The sequence below is a fragment of the Schistocerca serialis genome, chromosome 12 (assembly GCF_023864345.2).
Source record: "Schistocerca serialis cubense isolate TAMUIC-IGC-003099 chromosome 12, iqSchSeri2.2, whole genome shotgun sequence".
NCBI lineage: Eukaryota > Metazoa > Arthropoda > Insecta > Orthoptera > Acrididae > Schistocerca > Schistocerca serialis.
The window spans coordinates 80,101,100-80,122,091 of record NC_064649.1 but is presented as its reverse complement, the minus strand read 5'-3'; the positions used below and the strand labels follow the sequence as shown (position 1 = coordinate 80,122,091).

General features: G+C 40.6%; 1 protein-coding gene across 1 annotated transcript in view; it reads right to left on the bottom strand.

The window, feature by feature from the left end:
- The window catches only part of LOC126428117 (5'-3' exoribonuclease 1), a 204,932-nt gene that overhangs the window by 126,983 nt on the left and 56,957 nt on the right, over window positions 1-20,992 (bottom strand). The window contains exons 13-14 of the mRNA XM_050090024.1: window positions 16,679-16,790; window positions 7,011-7,189 (exon numbers count right to left, since the gene is read on the bottom strand). Coding sequence (XP_049945981.1) covers window positions 7,011-7,189; window positions 16,679-16,790 — 291 coding nt within the window. The remainder of the gene's footprint in view (window positions 1-7,010; window positions 7,190-16,678; window positions 16,791-20,992) is intronic.

The following is a 20,992-nucleotide window of genomic DNA, read 5'->3' as shown; positions in this document are numbered from 1 at the left end:
AGTCTCAGAATCTCTTCATCCAGCACAACACCTCTGTCTGTTCAAAGATCAAACATATGACCTTGTATCCATCTTTTTGATTTGCAGCTCCTTGTATTGGGCGTGTTTGCAATTAAATTTTTTTTTTTGGGTTTGAGGTCTCCCAGTTATGCAAAACACTGTTTTTCTCAGTACCCAAACATGTTTCGGCACCACCGTGCCATCATCAGTGGGTTTTCATTTTTATTTTTCTGCAATGTGAACATTTTTGTTACATGATTATAAAATTATGCATATTTTTAATTCAAACAACAGATCGTTTCTTTTTGTAAATACCTTTACATTTGGTGAGCATGAATTTTCTGGACCACTTTTGTGTTGATTATTAGAGGTAGCTTGTCATCTACAACCAAACGATGTTGATGAGAAAGATTTTTTCTTTTTTTTCTGAGAGTTAACCTATCTTCTAGAATGTAATTTAGTTTTTCGCGATGTTTTCGCGCCTATTTTCGTATTTACTTACGTTTTCGTGTGGCAAGCACTTCCATTATCCGCATCATGCTGAGATGTTGTGATGCATACGTAACTATAACAAGTATTTTCCGCACATAATGTAGTAAAATGCTTTTCACTACACCAGAACACAGTGTGATTGTGCTTTGTTATGTGTCCCAGCCCAGTCAGTGTTCATTTGTTCACCAGAGAGTTCGGCGCCAAATTTGAAATTTTATTTGCATTTTATCTGTGTGTGTGTGTGTGTGTGTGTGTGTGTGTGTGTGCGTGTGTGCGCTTCTTAGCTGTGTGTGCCGTCTTTTACAATGGTATTCCTATTTGTGTGTAAATGGTGCGGTTTTGCAGATTTTACTGTATGTATTTTTCGTGTGTGTGTGTGTGTGTGTGTGTAGACTTTATTGGTTTGTGCTGTTTTTATTTGTAAAGTTCCTTTAATGTATTAAATAGTGTACCTTTGCAGAGTGTAGTGTATTCGTTTAAGACTTGTTTTCCTTCCGCTATTGCCTTGTGTATATGGAAGTTTTCCTCAATGTTCAGTTTGCTGTATAGGCTGTGGGTGGGTTTTAGTATTCTTAAGCCTGTTTCTATTGTGGTTGGCTGGTGGTTGTTGGCTACAAGGTGGTCAGCAAATGTGCTATGGGAGTTGTTGTTTTTTAAAGCTCTGAGATGTTCCGAATATCTTGTTTTGAAGTTTCTGCATGTTTGTCCTATGTGTACTGACTGGCAAGTGTTGCATGTGAGTTCATATATTCTTGACCTGTTCAATTTATCTATGGGTGTTTCTTGTGTTCTGATCTTTTTCTGTGTTGTGTTCTCCATCCTGTATCCTATTTGACCTTGGTTAAAGCTGTGCTCTGCCACTACAGATTTATCTGTTTGTCCGAGGCAAATGCTTGTCTCATGTTCCGAGCAGCACAGGAAAATACACCAATGTGCCTGGCCGATACACTCATTGCCACGTTCACAATGTATGCTGTAGACTCCATGTGTCCATCCACATAACAGTAAAACGCCTCTGGTTTCAATTGTGTTGTTCTACTGGTATGTGGATGACACATCTGAAGTGTGGCCACAGGGCGAAGAAAACCTGCAGGAATTTCTTTACCACCTTAACAGCATACACAATATAAAGTTCACCATGGAGGTAGAAGAAAATGGATGCCTTCCTTTCTTTGATATCCTGATAAGGAGGAAAACTGATGGCATGCTGGAGCATTCTGACTGTAGAAAAAAAATACACAAGCAGACCAGTACCTAAACACCAACAGCTGCACCGTCCGGCACAACACAAATCTGTTGCACGGCATATGTGACAAGTAAGTTCTACTCAATGAGCTGCAGCATCTGAGGGAAACTTTTGCAAGAACACAGGTAAGATGCGCTCAGCAACTAAGCAAGAAGAAGAAATAAGACAATCTGGAAGAAGATTTAAAGCATTTGGTGCTCCTTCCTTCCAAAGCCAAAATTGCCAGGGCATTACAGCACAACAACATTAAAACCATTTTCCACTCATTGGCTAAAACCAAAAATATGTTTGGCTCAATGAAATACAAACTAGGACTATGAATAGATGGAGTCTACAGCACCAGTTGTGAGTGTGGCATGCAACATATCGGACAGATGCAAAGGTGTATTTCACAGCATTGCTCAGAACATGTGAGAAGCATTTCTACAGACTAATCTGTAGTGACAGAGGGCAGCCTCAACAAAGGTCATACGTTTGATTTTGAATAGACAGAGGTGTCATGCAGACGAACGGGTTCTGGGACTCAATCATCAAAGAGGGAGTGGAGATATGGGTCCATGATGATCTTGTCAACTGGGATAGTGGTTTCCAACTGAGCTCCACATGGGATGTAATACTAGCAAGAATCTGTCAACAGCGCTTCAATGTGAAAGTGGCAAATGCAAGAGATGGAATAGACACACAGCACCAGAACTCTCCAACATGCCAAGAGCTTCCCAACACTGTCTGCAACATCTCTTCCAGACACACCCAATTAACCCAGCCATTGTAGATTAGACAGAGGAGCCTCCAGTCCAGTGTCTGTAAAGATACGATCTAGACATGAACCAGACACTTCACCCGAAGATGACAAGTACACATTGACTCTGATGACATCCCGAGAAGACTTCTTCATCAAAATTCATCTGTGAAGCTTGCATTTGATAGATTTGCAGACCTGAAAATGGTAACAAAGTCAACCCAGAGAATTCTGTAAAACAATTTTTGTGCACTCTTCATGTTCTTATTTTCTCATAGGTGAGGTGCATTGCTTGCTCCACATTACTATACATTTTTCAGTTATCACTAACAACGTACCAACAACGTTGAAACAATACTACACAACTGACTTTTTTGATTTTATGGATTTTGGTTAGTTGGCACAAGAGTCAGTGCATCTGTTTCCACTGTGACTAGAAACTTGCTCAGTGCACAATAAAGTTCACTGTAACTATTATCGAGGCTAGGGGTCTTTTTCAATGGTGCAATCAAATAAAATCCTTGGCATTTTCAACATTATTTTGTAGCCATGCATCAGGCGATAGTCCACCACAAGCTTACATACCTCTCTCCCTTCACTTTTTATGCCACATGGGTTCAATGGAGTACTCAACAAGAGAATGATACACTGCCATGTCAACAGAGAATACAAATATCTCCTGAGTCGTCCTCCGGAGTCTTTGGAATATGTCTGAACACTGCACCCAGATTGTATCTCAAAAGAAGGACCCAGATTATATCTCAAAAGAAGATTTATCACCTTGTTAATAACTACATGACAGAACAGAAGAAATAAAATGAGGATTTTCTTCATTATTCAAACAAAGAGGGATAGAACACTCAATTATGATGAAAGTGCCTAATAATTATTCACAAAAAACTTTCTAATGTAAGACTTTTTAAATCTGACTAGAAAGTATAAGATAATTTCTCCTAACCACACTCAGATTCCTAAGCCAATGCAAATAGCCCCACAAAAGTTTTGCTTGTGAATTTTTAATAACTATGACAATATTTGTGAAATCTAAAATGAAAAATGTAGGGCACATGCGATACATAACTGACAGATGAATAGTTAACCTAACTCGCTAGCAATTTTTTTCCGCTGCCAATGATATGAACTGATCAGTATGAACTGCTGTTCCCCCCCCCCCCCCCCCCACCCCCAACCTACCCCCCTCCCTCAACACAGCTACTGTCTAAATGCCTTACTACTACCTACTGCATGCACCACACATTTGCTACTTTTAATTTCAAAAGTACTGTCATAAATATTAAAAATTCACAAAGACAAATTTTTCAGGATGTCTGTATGGGGTCAGAAATCTGTACGGAGCTGGGAGATAATTATTTTATTCTTTTTAACCAATTCTGAAAACCTGTTATAGTAAAAAGCTTTTTTATTTAAATTATTAAACCTTTTTCAAATATTCTGATGAAATGACAACAGACATTTGGTAAATTTCAGTATTATTTAATTTTGTTTTCACCTGAGGCAGCCAATATACCACACTTCCTCCTGTACGTACCTTACGAAAAAGACTGAGAAGGTAAAATTTAGGAAAATTTGAGCTCATACACAGGCTTACCAGTATTCATTCTTACTGTGAAACATTCATAACATCCCAGCAGTGGTATATAAAGTATCTTCCACCACACACCAGACAAGAAAGCAAGTTAATATTGCACTGTAGTCAAGTTCTGAAATATGCTGAAAGTTTTAAGTCTCTAGCTCATCAGAAGGTTACTTTCGAACCAATTGCAAAATTTGTACCAGACAGAAAGACAAACAGAAAACAAAAGTACAATTCACTGCACACCAGACTGAGTTGATATTTTCGGGTCACCAGTTCTGGGTCATATTGACAGTTTCAAGTAGCTCACTGGCAAGTTATTTTACAATCAATTGCAAAATTTGTACTAAACATACAGACAGACAAGAAAGATGCCTAGTAAAATCATGTTAACAAATATAAGAAAGAAAAACACCTCCATCTATTAACTGAATAGCAGAGGGTACTGCATATCATACCACACATAGGGGTCCTTTCTGTTCCAGTCACGTACAGACCACTTTAAGAATAACTGTCCAAGTGGCAGTGTGTGTGTGTGCCATAATTAATATAATCTCATCTGGATATGATACATAACAAGATGTAATTTATTCCGAGGTTAATCTTTTAAAGCTTGCTCTTGAAACGTTGTAAGTAGGTCTTCACTGGATAAGTGGCATCTATCTCCAAGCACTTGTCAATACAGGTTTTCTAGGATCTTCGTGACCCTCTCCCACAGATAAAACAAACACCGACCATTTGTGCTGCATTTCTTCGTGTACACACAATATTCCCTGTTAATCCTGTCCTGTACACTATTATAGGATGGGTCTTACATGTGTTCTGCAACCAATTTCCTTTGTAAACTGACTTCACTTTCCCAGTATGCTGCCAATGGCCTGAAGTCTGCGCCCTGTGCCACATGTCATCATTCCATTTCGTACTCCCACAATTTGTTAGACTCGCATATTTTTATGACCTGACTGATTCCAACTGTAGTTATAGGATACTACAATTTTGCATTTTGTTAAGAACAACATTTCTGAACATTTAAAGCAATCACTCTGAAATTTTCTAAAATTGTAACTGGATATTTGTGCAGCTTTTTTCAGAGACTACTTAATTTTACATTACTTCATAATATGAAAAAAGTCTGAGGTTACAACTGATCACATCAGCCAAACAGCGAAGCTCCCTGCAGCACATCTTAAGTTACTTCTACACTCCTGGAAATTGAAATAAGAACACCGTGAATTCATTGTCCCAGGAAGGGGAAACTTTATTGACACATTCCTGGGGTCAGATACATCACATGATCACACTGACAGAACCACAGGCACATAGACATAGGCAACAGAGCATGCACAATGTCGGCACTAGTACAGTGTATATCCACCTTTCGCAGCAATGCAGGCTGCTATTCTCCCATGGAGACGATCGTAGAGATGCTGGATGTAGTCCTGTGGAACGGCTTGCCATGCCATTTCCACCTGGCGCCTCAGTTGGACCAGCGTTCGTGCTGGACGTGCAGACGCGTGAGACGACGCTTCATCCAGTCCCAAACATGCTCAATGGGGGACAGATCCAGAGATCTTGCTGGCCAGGGTAGTTGACTTACACCTTCTAGAGCACGTTGGGTGGCACGGGATACATGCGGACGTGCATTGTCCTGTTGGAACAGCAAGTTCCCTTGCCGGTCTAGGAATGGTAGAACGATGGGTTCGATGACGGTTTGGATGTACCGTGCACTATTCAGTGTCCCCTCGACGATCACCAGTGGTGTACGGCCAGTGTAGGATATCGCTCCTCACACCATGATGCCGGGTGTTGGCCCTGTGTGCCTCGGTCGTATGCAGTCCTGATTGTGGTGCTCACCTGCACGGCGCCAAACACGCATACGACCATCATTGGCACCAAGGCAGAAGCGACTCTCATCGCTGAAGACGACACGTCTCCATTCGTCCCTCCATTCACGCCTGTCGCCACACCACTGGAGGCGGGCTGCACGATGTTGGGACGTGAGCGGAAGACGGCCTAACGGTGTGCGGGACCGTAGCCCAGCTTCATGGAGACGGTTGCGAATGGTTCTCGCCGATACCCCAGGAGCAACAGTGTCCCTAATTTGCTGGGAAGTGGCGGTATGGTCCCCTACGGCACTGCGTAGGATCCTACGGTCTTGGCGTGCATCCGTGCGTCGCTGCGGTCCGGTCCCAGGTTGACGGGCACGTGCACCTTCCGCCGACCACTGGTAACAACATCGATGTACTGTGGAGACCTCGCGCCCCACGTGTTGAGCAATTCAGCGGTACGTCCACCCGGCCTCCCGCATGCCCACTATACGCCCTCGCTCAAAGTCCGTCAACTGCACATACGGTTCACGTCCACGCTGTCGCGGCATGCTACCAGTGTTAAAGACTGCGATGGAGCTCCGTATGCCACGGCAAACTGGCTGACACTGACGGCGGCGGTGCACAAATGCTGCGCCATTCGACGGCCAACACCGCGGTTCCTGGTGTGTCCGCTGTGCCGTGCGTGTGATCATTGCTTGTACAGCCCTCTCGCAGTGTCCGGAGCAAGTATGGTGGGTCTGACACACCGGTGTCAATGTGTTCTTTTTTCCATTTCCAGGAGTGTATATTTGCCAATGACTTTCTATCCCATATAATACCCTGTATCTACCTGCCAACAAAGCCTCAATCCATTCACAGTTTTCGTTTGATACCCCAAAAGACTGAACTTTCTTTAATAGATGCTGGCGCAGTACTGAGTCAAATACTTTTCCTGAACATTATGTCTTTCTAGATTCACAGTTTAGAGCAATATTTCAGTCACTCTAGCAATTTCACACTTTTAATTAACATTATGTTTCATGCAGGAGGCTGGAACTGGAAAATGCTGTAACTACCAAATATACTAATCTGGTGTGGGATGTGTTTCATCATAGGAAAGCCAATACTCACCTTGTGTGGGATGTGTTTCATGGTAGGAAAGCCAGGATAGTAAACATCCAGCTTAACACCAGGCCAGAGTCCCTTGATGAGATCTTTCTTCTCCACATTAAGCTCATCTCGCCAAACTTCGATAACTTTTGCGTGGTTCGTCTCCAGTGTTGGGAAATATTCTGGTGCTTCGTACACACCTGCAAGCAAAATTCTGTTACATTACACTGAGCATATGCTGGTCTGCTACATCCACACCAATATTCTGCAAACAACTGAAGTGTGACTAACAAGGAGAGGATCCGACATGTGGATCACCAACTTTGATCAAATTTTGCAAGGATGTTCTACATAGAAAATAAAGAGACAAATGTTTCAGGTTTTTGCTAGAAACTCCCTAGATTTTGAAAAAAAATTAGATCAAAGTTGATGATGGAAAACAGTATTTTCACTGCTATAAATTGAAAAATTGTCAAAGTCAAAATTTTTTTGTTAATATATTACAGGGTCCAAAGTTAATAGTGTTTGAGTTATTAACATTTTTGTGTTTTTATTATTTGGCTTGGGTACTCATCTTTTGGGATGGTAAGCAGTCCAAGGTTGGCAGTCAAGCAAACAAGGCATTAGAATACTGAACTGGTGGTTTGCGTTTGATTCTTGTCATGCCGTTTTTTTCGATCTGATATTGTTTTCATTGTATTTAATAATATTCTGTTAATGGAAATAGCTTTCTTTCCTTTTTGGGGGGTAAATCATTGGGAGCTGTGATTACTGATCAAACATGTATATATGATGTACTGACAGTGTTCAAATAACTTACGGGTTTGCTGCCAGGTGACGTCGTCGAACACCGCCGATATTTTGACAGGAGCACACCCCGCCATTTTCAAAGCAGAAATGAAAAGAGGAAGAAATGTGCAAGGAAATTTGATACCTCAGTTCACAGAGCAGGAAAGCAGGTGAAAAGAGAAACCTCTCTCTCTGGTAGAGCACTTGCCCGCAAAAGGCAAAGGTCCCAAGTTCGAGTCTCGGTCCGGCACACAGTTTTAATCTGCCAGGAAGTTTCGATACTTCTGTTGTTTGGCCTCATGGTAGTGGGAATTTAAACCGGTTTTTGGAACACCTGAATTCAATCCACCCGAATATTCAGTTCACTATGGAGGTGGAAAAGAACAGATGCCTTCCCTTCCTTGATGTGTTGGTCAAAAGGAAGACTGGTGGTACGTGGGACATTCTCTTTATAGGAAGCCTACTCACACTGACTTGTATCTGCGAGCTGATAGTTGTCACCATCCAGCTCAGCGTAAAGGAGTACTTCGTACCTTGGTTCACAGGGCCCACGTTATCTCAGACCCTGAAAGTTTGGCAGCTGAGCTATCACATCTCGAAATCACCTTTCGTCAGAATGGTTATAGTGAGAGGCAGATCAAACTTGCGTTGCACTATCAGCCTTCTGTGCAACAGGTGAGTGACGATAGCAACGAAGTGGCACCAAAGTCTACGGCCTTTTTGCCTTACGCAGGAAGCATTTCCAACAGGATTGGTCGTATTTTGCGGAAATATGATGCGAAATGTGTTTTTCAACCACCTTCTAAGATTAAGGCCCTGTTGGCGTCCGTAAAAGATGATCTTGGTTTGCGTAAGGCTGGGGTCTATCGTATTTCTTGCAGTTGTGGCATGTCATATATTGGTCAGACAATCAGGACTGTGGAAGACTGGTGTATTGAACATAAGCGTCACACACGCTTACAACAGCCGAGCAAATCCGCTATTGCAGAACATTGCCTTGACACCGGTCATCCTATGAAATACAACAACCCGGAGATTCTGGCTTGCACGTCCAGCAATTGGGATAGTGTTATTAAGGAAGCTGTTGAAATCAAACTATCAAGCAACCTTATTAACAGAGATGGTGGATTTTGTTTACATGCTGCTTGGAATCCAGCTCTGTCTCTCATCAAAAAACAGAGGGACAGAATTAGTGCTACCTCACCTGTTGATTAACAGTAACTATCGATATTTCTGATGTTGGTTATCTTTGTTTGTGTTGACACTTGTTCTGTGTGTGGTATCTTCCTTGTTTCTCCTCTGTGAACCGAGGTATTAAATTTCCTAGCACATTTCTTCCTCCTTGCATTTGTGCCTTGAGAATGGCAGGGTGTGCTCCTTTCGAAATATTAGCGGTGTCCGACGACGTCACCCAGCAGCAAACCCATAAGTTATTTGAACATTCAATTTGCCAGAAAAAGTTAAGGTCTCACAATGTACTGACAGTTATTTTCCTCATAACACATGATGCACTATGATATGACTTTCGCAGATGATGATGTTCAACTGAGCTGCACTGTGAAGGTGAAGAATTGAAATGAACCTGTCTTTGTCGATCGAGTGACATTTATTTCTTAATATAAGTAAAGAATTACATCACATGATGTCAACATCATGAGCCACCACAGCACAGCAGATAACTTTAAGATAGGGTGGGTGCTATCAAAACTCATGCGTTGGTCCATGACCAGTTGTCCATGCCTGTTTTTCAAGATATGCTTTTATACGGTTGGAACGAACCCAAATTAATATATGACGGATCTGTTTTTAGCAATAAGAATAGGATTGTTTTCCATGGCTAATGTACCAGAAAACATCTAAATATGGTAATATTTCATTAGCGTGTTGCCCATGATGCGAGAAATATTTATGATTTGCCTGTTTCTATAACCAGTTTCACACCACTGATGGCGAGAACGTTCACAAACAGAAAATAGGTTAGGATTATCCATTAATAAACTTTAGGTGTATTTTTGTACTATGTATCACGATGAAAATAACTGTCAATACATTATATATACTTAGATGATTATTAATCATACCTTCCTATGTTTTATTTAAAAAAGAGGAAAGAAAGGTATTCTGATAATCACAATATGATCAAGATATGCTAAAAAAATATCAAACGAAAAAAAGGAGAAAAAAAAAAAAACAAAAACAAAGGCATGGCCAATAACCAAACACAAAGCAGCTGTTTGGTAGTCTAAGGCCTTGACAGTTCGACAGTCAACCTCACCCTACTTGACACAAGGAATGACGCATTCTCACCAACAGCATAAAAACACAAAAACATTAATAACTCTTAACATTATTAACTTTAGAAGACATATTACATTAATAAAAAATGTTTGTTTTTAGATGATCTTTCAATGTATAGCATTGAAAAAATTATTTTCTGTCATTAACTTTGACCTTGATTTTTCCAAAAACTAGGCAGTGTCTAACAAACAGCTCAAACATATGCCTCTTTGCTTTCAATATAGAACATCTTTGCAAAACTTGATCTAAATCAGTAACCCCTATGTCAGACCTCTCCATGTAAGACAATTATTATGCTATATATAGCATACAATGATGAGTTAAGAAATGATGACTGCTTAACACATTCCAGTCAAGCCACAGTGACTGCTGCGTCTACCCAGAAATCAAACTTTTTTTCACTTATTGGTGTGAATAATGCTTATGAGATGGAGGAGAAAAGCAGATTACCATCTGTTTCAGAAATACTGTCACTGATTTCAAAACCGTCACTGTCAATTTCGGAACCAGATTCTTTAAGCAGACCTAGATTTTCTTCATCAGCCAAACTGTAGCCTCATTTTACAACAGACAAGACAAAAATAAATGTGCCTGCAACATGTTTTTCAAGTCCCACAGCACTTCGCAGAAACAGGAACATCCACCTAGTGGCACTCTGAAGCACCAAAAGGGTGAACATTTACATCACCTGCATATACATGATTATTCTGCAGTTCACAAAATAAATGACCGACAGAGGGTTTACCTTCAAGCTATTTTTCTACCATTCCACTCTCAAACAGCACGTGGGAAAAATAAACACTTAAATCTTTCTGTGCAAGCTCTGATTTCTCTTATTTTATTGATGACTATTCCTCCCTATGTAGACAGGTTCCTACAAAATATTTTCACACTCTGAAGAGAAAGATGGTGACTGAAATTTCTTGAGAAGATCATGTCACAATGAAAAATGCCTTTGTTTTAATGACTGCTACCCCAATTCGCATTGCTAACCCAATTCCCTTATCATATCTGTGGCGCCCTCTCCCTTATTTTGCAATAACACAAAACAAACTGCTCTTCTTCAAACTTTTTCAACATTCTCCATCAACTTTAAATGATGCAGATCACACACCACACAGAGATAACCCAGAAGAGGACAGACAAGTGCAGTGTAAGCAATTTCTTTAGTAGAACTGTTGTGTTTTGTAAGAGTTCTGCCAATAAATTGCATTCTTTGGTTTGCTTTCCTCATAACATTGTCTGTATGATTGTTCCAATTTAGGATATTTGTAATTGTAATCTCTAAGTATTTAGTTGAGTTTACAGCCTTTAGATTTGTGTATTGTGTCCTGTAACTGAAACTTAGCAGATTTCTTTTGGTACCCATGTGGGTGACGTCATGCATTTTTAAATACCGACTGTTAGCGAAATCAAAATGAGCCTGTAATTTCTACATGCAATGACCAGAACATGTTAACAGCATGTCCACCTCTGGAACACTGTACAGCAGTGATTATACATAATACAGATTTGACGAGTCCTCGATAGGATTCAGGAGGTATGTGGCATCAAATGTCTAGACACAAGTCATGCAATTCCTGTAAATTACAGGCTGGTGATTTCTGGTCGTGGAGCTGACACCTGACAATGTCACAGATTTATACCAGTTGAATTTGGTAGCCATGACATCAATGCAATATCACTGTCATGCTCCTCAAACTACTGCAGCATAATTCTCACCTGGTCAAAGATTCTGCAATAAATGAGTCGTCATGTGCAAATGATATTACAGTCTCAGGAAAAGCAGACTACATTAAACTACTACAAATTAATGAAGGATCAGGTTTAAAATGACCAGTGGTTTATTCAGATGAAATGTGTATACGCACACATTACACTGTGAACAAATGTTTTCACAGTAATAGTGTGGATTGACCCAGTGTGGAAAACATCGCTTCATTATCCAATGAGGCACCACACAGTGTCAGCTGGATGGCAACACCAACTGGCGGGTTCTTGCTGCCTCGGGCTAGATGGAATGAAAGAAACATTCTTTGTCCACATTCATTGCATTGGTTAGCAATGCACTGCACTGACAAAATCAAGGTGTACGTCCTATCATTTTTCCTCAAACAATTTTACAGAAACTATTCAGTAAAAATTTTTATTTTTTACAGTACTTACAACTTTGTGTGTCAGCTTCATGGTGAAGTGTCCATTATATCCCGAATGGTCTTACTTATGTGATATTCACATTTAAGGAAGACACTGCACAAAATTTGAAAAGTTTACAATGAAAAATAGGGGTAGCTATGAGTATCAACAATGTCAGAAAAGACAGGTTGCTACTTACTGTAAAGAAGACATGTTAAGTTGCAGACAGGCATAATTAAAAGACATCTACACGAAGCTTTCAGCCAAAGCCTTCCTCAACGAAAGAGAGGCACACAATATTCATACACACAAGCAAGCACACCTCACACACACATGACTGCCAATTCTGGCAGCTCGGGCCAGAATGTAACTATCATGCTGTGGGGAAAGACACGGAATAGCAGTGTATGGGCAAGGGGAGAGAGGAATGATGTCTGGCAGAGTGTGTAGGGACTAGGGTACCAACAGATGCAGTGTCATGAGACTGTGGGGAGGGACGTGGAGGAAAAACGAGCAAAAAAGGAAAGGAGTGGGAAAAGATGGGTGCGTTCGTTGGCAGAGGGGTGACAAACAAAGAGGATGGCAGACGAGAATGAGGAGGAGATGATAGGGCAGAAGAAGAAGAAACTGTTAGGTGGACAATGTGGGAACAGTATGTTACCGTAGGATGAGGCAATTCAGAAAAGCTGGTGATAAGAGGGGAAGATCTACTGGGATAAGGTAGTGAAGCAGCCATTGAAAACAAGCATGCTTTGTTCAGCTACACGTTGTGTCACAGGGTAGTCTACTTTGCTGTTGGTCACAGTTTGGTGGTGACCATTCAACCTGCTGCACAACTAGCTGGTAGTCGTATCATCATAAAAAGCTGTGCAATGATTGCAGCAAAGCTGGTAAATTACATGGCTGCTTTCACAGGTGGTCCTGCCTTTGATGTGGTAAGATAAGCCTATGTAGTAGGAAATGCTAGGTGGGTGGACTAGGTAGGTCTTTCACCTGGATCTTCCCTGTGACAAGGGGTTGAGATTGGAAGTGGCATACGGAGTGGCCAGTTCTTGAGGAAGGTGGGAGGATTGGGGATATGAGGGGGAAATCGCACAGGAGATCTGTTTGTGGCCTTTGTCTAAGGGACAGTGTTTGTCTGTGGAGGCCTTGGTGAGAATACACTGACCCCGGGTGGCCAGCCTGTATAAGAGGGGTTTTTTGGTGTGAAAGGAATGACAGCTGTGAAAATGCTGGTATTGTTGGTGGGTTTAATGTGGACAGAGGTGTATATGGAGTCATCAGAGAGGAGAAGGTCATTTAGGAAGGTGGCGTGCTGGGTTAAGGAAGACCACGTGAAGTGGATGGGAGAGAAGGTGTTGAGGTTGTGAAGAAACGAAGATGGGGTGTCTGGGTTCCGAGTCCAGATAATGAAGATATCATCAATGAACCTGAACCAGACTAGGGATTTGGTGTTTTGGGAGGCTAGGGAAGTCTCATCTAGATGACCCATAGAATGGTTAGCATAGGAGGGCACCATGCAGTTGCGCATGGCTGTGCCATGGATTTGTTTGTATACCTTCCCTTCAAAGGGTAAGTAGTTGTGAGTTAGGATGAAGTTAATAAGGTGTATGAGGAATGAGGTAGTGGGTTTGGCGTTTGAAGAACTTTGGGAAAGGTAGGGTTCAATGGCAGTAAGACAAGAGGCATGAGGAATGTTGGTATGTACAGAAGTGGTATCAACAGTGACGAATGGGTATCCAGGAGGTAAAGAGGTGAGGATGACGGGCAGTCGGTGAAGGAATGGTTGGTATCTTTGACGTGGGAAGCTAGATTATAGGCAATTGGTTGGATGTGTTGGTCAATGAGGGCTGAAATTCTTTCAGTGGTGGTACAATACCCAGCCACAATGTGGCATCCAGGATTGTTGGGTTTGTGGATTTTGGGAAGCATGTAGAATGTGGGTAGGTGGAGTGTCAGAGGGGTAAGTAGGGAAATGGATTCGGGGAGGGGTTCTGGGAAGGGCCTAAAACTTTAAGTAGAGACTGGAGGTTGTGGTGGAGTTCTAGGATAGGATCACTCTGGCAGAGTCTACACATGAAGGAGTAAGATAATTAGCGGAGGCCTTCTGCCAGGTAATCATCGCCACTCATAACAACAGTGATGGAACCTTTGTCTGCTGGTAGGATGATTAGGTCAAGATTTGTTTTGAGGCTGTGTAAGGCTATTCTTTCTTCTGTTGGAAGGTTGGTATTCTGGGGAAGGGACCTGGAGAAGGATGGTGGGGCTAAGTTGGAGGTAAGGAAATCCTGGAAGGTGACCAGTAGGTGGTTAAGTGGGATGGGGAAAAGACACAGCTGGATGGTAGTGTGAACTGGGAGTGGCAGAGTTCACTGTTAGCATTATTTGGTTTTGGTTGAAGGGATTGGTGGCAAAGGAGAGCTTCCACTGCAGGGATCGGGAGAAGGAGAGGTCTTTGACATGTCCAGCATGATTAAATTTGGGTGTACAGCTAAAGGCGAGGCCTTTGGATACGTCTGAAGCTTCTGTGGAGTCAATGGTTTTGGTGCAAAGGTCAACAACCGTGTTACGGGAATGTTTTGATTCTGGATTTGCTTGGGATGTGCCAAATTGAAAAGATCAGCTAGGCAGGGTTTATGTGCTATGTGGGGTGGACAAGGAGGAACACTGCGTGTAAGACAGGGGTTGGTTAGTGGTGCCCCGAGTCAGCAGTAGGATGTCAACAGGTTGGATAACTTATGGAAGTGGTGTCTGGAATACTCCTCAGGCACTGGAGAGCAAGGGATTCAATTTAAGAGATGTGACGAATGAAGCAGTGATTGCACAGTAGTACAGTGAAACCCCGCTTTTACACTTTTCAAGGGACTTCAAAAAAATGGTGTAAAATGCGGGAAAACGTAAAATGTGGGAAATAATGTTTTAAGCTGTAAAAGTTACGTACAGGATACTCCCTTGTACTTTATGTATGATGTATGTACATAACAGGCATAAAAAGACCTGTCAGGGACTTTTTTTATAACGTAATAAAGATTTATAATCTAATAAAAACCGCTGATGTAACTTGAATTGATAACTGTTTGGCAAGTGGAAACATTTGACTTAATTTCGAATGTCATAAGTGATGTTTTTGAAAAACCTGCAGCTGTAATTCATTATTTAAATAATGAAATACTGCACTAGTTACGTATTTTGTCCTGCTTAACGACGCGTTTTGAGAATTTTTAATTTCAAACGTCATAATCGATGTTTTTGGAAAGCCTGCAGCTGTCATTCATTATTTAAATAATGACATACTGCACTAGTTACGTATTTTTTCATGGGTAGCATGACGTGTTTTGAGAATTTTTTCTCGTTGTCAAGTGCAAATATGTAAATAAGTATTTTGTATAGTGTCTGAATATGTGTTATTCTGCGTCTCTTGCACTGTACTCGTCTTTTTGAGGTTATCAGGTACTGTGCCTCATCAGTTACGTAGAAACCCCCCCCCCCCCCACACACACACACAAAAGCAAACTATCACTCACATTGTTTGTTTATGTAACATCAGAAAAAATACATACGTAAATACTGCACTTGATAACAAGAATAAATTCTCGAAATACGTTTTGCTCAGCATGAATACAATACGTAACTGGCATTGTGTTTACACTAAAAACATTTGAGTAACACAAAATGAATGATGGTGTCAACTAGCACTCCATGTGGCCATACACCGAAACATGCTAAATATGGTTCTATAAAAGTGTCACGACGATTACAACAATGAAACTGCATTTGCACAGTAGAGACAGTTTGAAAATGGTTGTGATTGGTTATATCTTCATTCAAATGAACCTAGTTAGTCCCATTAGCCACCACAACAAATAGAGCTAGACAGCGGCAGGAGATAGGCACGAATTGTTACAACTTTTACTCGTTTACCCGTTCAAATCCGCTGAATAGAGTGCCCTGGTGCAAGAAACTTAACCACTTAATACTTGTAAACACTACTGGACAGCCAACATTATGCCAGCATCATATTTTCTCCACAAACATTTTTTCGCTGAACTGTACTGTCATCAGCAGCCGTACACATCTGAATACGGTCCAATCTCGCCACTTTTCATGAATGATGAGGCCAACACAAACACCCAGTCCCAGGGGAGAGAAAATCCTCAACCCGGCCAGGAATCAAACCCAGTACCCCATCATCAAGAGGTAGCAATGCTAGCCACTAGACCACGAGCTACGGACTTATTGACTTTTTGCAGATTCTGACACACAAAATAATTTGTCTTGTGGTGTAGTTGCCATGTTGCAACACACAACAGTGCAGCTGTGTCAAAACTTTGAACCTCTCTCTATCCAGTGGCTTGTGCAATGTATTTCTATCTTTTACAGTTTGTCTGTAATAAACGATTGAAATCTCTTCTATCATTCTGAACCACCCCGTACTTGTGCTCCACACGCCTCACATACATACGCACCAAGATCGTCGTCTGTGTACTTGTACACTAGCATCGGGCCGGGAGTGTTCCTCTTCCGCTCCTCCTCCGTCAGCTGAGACTCGTAGGGAGCCATCGCTTTCAGCAATTCCTCCTGTGAATGCAAATTAGAAAAGACAAATTGTCACAGCTTTAGCATCTTTATGAAAACTTCTAGAAAATAAATTCCACTGACATGTTATCCAGTATTTGTCGAGCCAGCTCTGATGTGTAAATATGGCAGAAAAGCAGTTAGCTCTGTGGTCGTCACCCTATGGCAACTTGGTGGCCCCTTACTGTCTCACCTACCTCAGTACAGTATACTCCTTTCCGCCTCCCCCTCTTCAACTGACCTACCTACCATCACCACCGCAATTCTTCCTAGTTTCAACACACTCAACATTTACCTTATATACAAACTGCCCTAAGTATAAATTATAGTCTTAATCACAACCAGAATAAGAGTTTTTATACATAATAATTCCAAATGAAAATAAATTAAATTCAGTCTTGTTCACAGACTATATTTTCAGTCATTTCAGTGGAAATATTAAAATTTAATATTTTTGAAACTAAACCATAGATTTTCTAACAACAAAAATTTATTTTCTTTCTTACTTGTAAATTTTTATATGTATTACAGATTAGTGTTAATTATGAAAATTACCAATACTGTTTTAAAAGAACAAATGACTGACACATTAAGACCATAAGGGACCAAAAAAAGAGAGACAAAGTTTTGGGAAAAAAAGATGTTTGTGAAAATCAGATTTGTAGGAAAACCACCATTTTCATACAGCTGACTGTTTTTTTAACCAAGTTTCAACATCCTATATTTCCTACGAAGAAATAATGAACATGAAATTTTAATTAACATTTACAATTATTATTATTAATCATAATTCACAAACTTTTCATATATGGGATAATGACTATAGTGTCTTTTTGACAGTTTGAAAATTTGTAATTAGTGAAACTAAAATTAGAACAAAAAAGGCAGATACTAAATGCACCACACATATAATTATGATCTATTCCAGCACTTCATGGTCCTCATTATCATAATTTTCATTAAGCACATTCTGTGGCTTGAGGGGTAGATAAAAGTGACTGTCCACTTCAGGAATCAAATCTAGTAGTTCTTTAATGTCTTTGTGTTTCAAGCTTGGTATTTCCCTTCCACATACATATTTGAGCACTAGATTTTGCTAGGCATCTACAAACTATGGGGAAATGACAAATTGTCATCTCCCTCAGCGTGACTTGCAGAAAATAGTGGCTCCCAAAGTGTCCTACGAAGAATATGTTACTTCAGAAACAACTCTAGCAACCTTTGGAAACATCATTGTAAAATTTCTGAACTGTACAGTGTTATCAGGACATCGAAAAAGTGCAAAGAAGGGCAGCTCATTTCGTGTTATCGCACATTAGGGGTGAAAGTGTCACTGATATGATACACGTGTTGGGGTGGAGTCACTGAAACAAAGGCAGTTTTCTTTGTAGCGAGATCTATTTACGAAATGTCGATCACCAACTTTCTCTTCCAAATGCGAAAATATTTTGTTGACACCCCCCCCCCCCCCCCTACATAGGGAGAAATGATCATCATCATAAAATAAGAGAAATCAGAGCTCGAACTGAAATTTCCCATGCGCCATTCGAGAGTGGAATGGTAGAGAAGTGGTATGGGTTCAATGAACCATCTGCCAGGCACTTAAGTGTGAGTTGAAGAGTAACCATGTAGATCTAAATCAACTTTTGGGTCAGTAGTATGGTCTGTAACACTTCCACAGTTTCTGAAATCCTCACCATCCATTATACAGACTGTAAAAGGTTTAGTCAGTCTTTCGAACATTGGCATGGTAGTTTAACCTTACATTTATCTCGCTGATTACACAGGTAACCATTTCTCTGCTCTTTCCACGTGATCATCCTGTTTATGGTATTCACATAGCCCTCACCAATGTTCCTATTCTGCTTCCTGACCTTTCTCCACTACTTTTCATACCTTAGACTTTTTTTTACCTTTATTTTGTAGCATTTCATTATTGCAAGCTATAGCCTCCATCTTCAACAGCAACTCAAAACAAACACTACTGCCAATCTAATTACCTGGTACTACTATGAATGTCACACAGACACTAAATTATGTCAGCAACACTCTCTAACAACTTAACAGTGCAGAGCAACAAAATTATGCTTCGTGTTTTGTGCCCATATGGAAGTTAACATCAAAGATAGTGATAACACAGCTATTTGTCAATGTTCATATTTAAAAGGGCATGCTGGAAAGAAGTCCTTCCAAATTTTTTATGTGGAAACTCTTAAACATTATTAACATTCTACACTTTCATTCTTCAGCCTACATGTTTATTTCTCAACATAGTCACCTTGGCGATGACAACATTTCTCGCAACAAGAGATCAGTTTGTTGATACCATCACTATGGAATGTTTGGCTTTGCTGACTGAGCCAGAACCTCATCTCCACTTACACGCTTCATCAGTATCAAAGTGAAGTCCTCAAAGGTGTTCTCTAGGTTTTGGAAATAGATGAAAATCAGATGGAGCCAAGTTAGGACTGTATGGAGGATGACTAATAACGGTGAACCCAAAGTATCAGATTATTGCATATTTTACAGCCTTTATGTGTAGCTTGGCAAAGCAATGTTGAAGGAGGGAGTGCTCTATATGTAGACAAACTCTTCTGTGTTTAGAAACTCTATTACAGCACACTGTTTCTCATTCACTGTCATAGTTACATTGCGCACCACCATGTTAAATGCTACAATTTGAAGCCCTCTAGCAGCAGAGGGCTGTAATTATGTAAACATGAAGAACAAAGGTGTAGAATGTTAGTAATGGTTGTTTTATTTTAAAAGCTTTAAGAGTTTTCAATTCAAATTTGTAGGCATTATTTTTCAGTGGACCCTCATACAATGTGGGACAACATTTGTCAGGCTCATGAATACATGCCACAATCTCAAAATCAATTATGGTGTGCTTTAGGCCTTTACGACTCTCACTACCTTAATTCGTATTTCAATTATTACATTACAGAATTCGATAAGAAAATTTAAGTTACCCATTGATCTTTAATTTTCACGAGATTAATAGGAAATGCAAGTTAATATTTAGTTTCTTGTTCCATGGACCATTTCGCATGACAGGTCACGATGATGAGGAACTAGTCATTTTACATTGAAATCACAAATTAATATGTTCAATCAAATTTAAATAATAATAACAGATCATGTCCAGAGCAAATTTTCAAACTCAAAATCGTACTCAAAATGCGAGCTCTCAGACAAAACTAGTAATATGCACATTTATAGGTTTCAAAAGAGTATATGATTCAATAGACAGGCCCTCACTATTCCAAATTTTAGAAGAGAAGGGATAAGACCCCAAAACGAGAAAAATCATAAAACAAACACTAAATGGCACGAAATCTAAAGTAACATTTATGGAGCAGATCTCAGAACCCTTCGACATTCAAACAGGTCTGAGACAAGGTGATGGACTCTCTCTTATTCTGTTCAACATAGTTCTAAACAAAGTTATGGAAGAATGTGTATAATAGTGGATCCTAGAATGAAGGAGGAAGATAAGGTTGTACATCTCATGAAGGGTGATACTGAGGATATGTATCAAGCCCTACTCCTCAAGGAGGTTTCAACAGCAGACGACTTCATAAAATGGGCCAGTATATTGAGACAATGCATCAAAACAGAATTACACACAAGAAGTTTTAACGGCTTCCAAATGTCGTATCGATGTCTGTGATGGAGGAAGGAACTGAGTTCGCAAGTGTTCTTCGTCAGATAGTGAGAGAGAAAGTTCAGAAGGCACGTGGATTGCACAGCGAGCAAAAAACAGAGACGCTTCAAGTGGTCATAAGGGAGGAAGTGGAACAGACATTGAACCTAATCTTTCATCATTAATTTCCCCTTAAAATGGTGAAAAGTTGAGACCCAGGTGAAGTTACGTTCCTACAATGCCACATGAGGAACCTGTTTGGGCACCAAAGAAGACTGACGTCTGGAGAATCCGGATAACCAACCAGTATGTTTCCATTGCGAATGACTGGGACATTTGGTGCGCTACTGTCGAGAAAGGCGGTGGATATTTGATTATGCCCGCACCAGAAGACAGCAGATCGATCTTAGCCGACACCAACTCCAAGATGAAGAAGATGAACAAGAAGATGTGGGTGAAGGATGATGTAGGTCTAAAGGGTGCGACATTCTTTGGAGGTGAGGCCGCCGAAGAGAAAAATGGCTACAGTCCAGTTCTTACTAACCACATCTTGCACAGA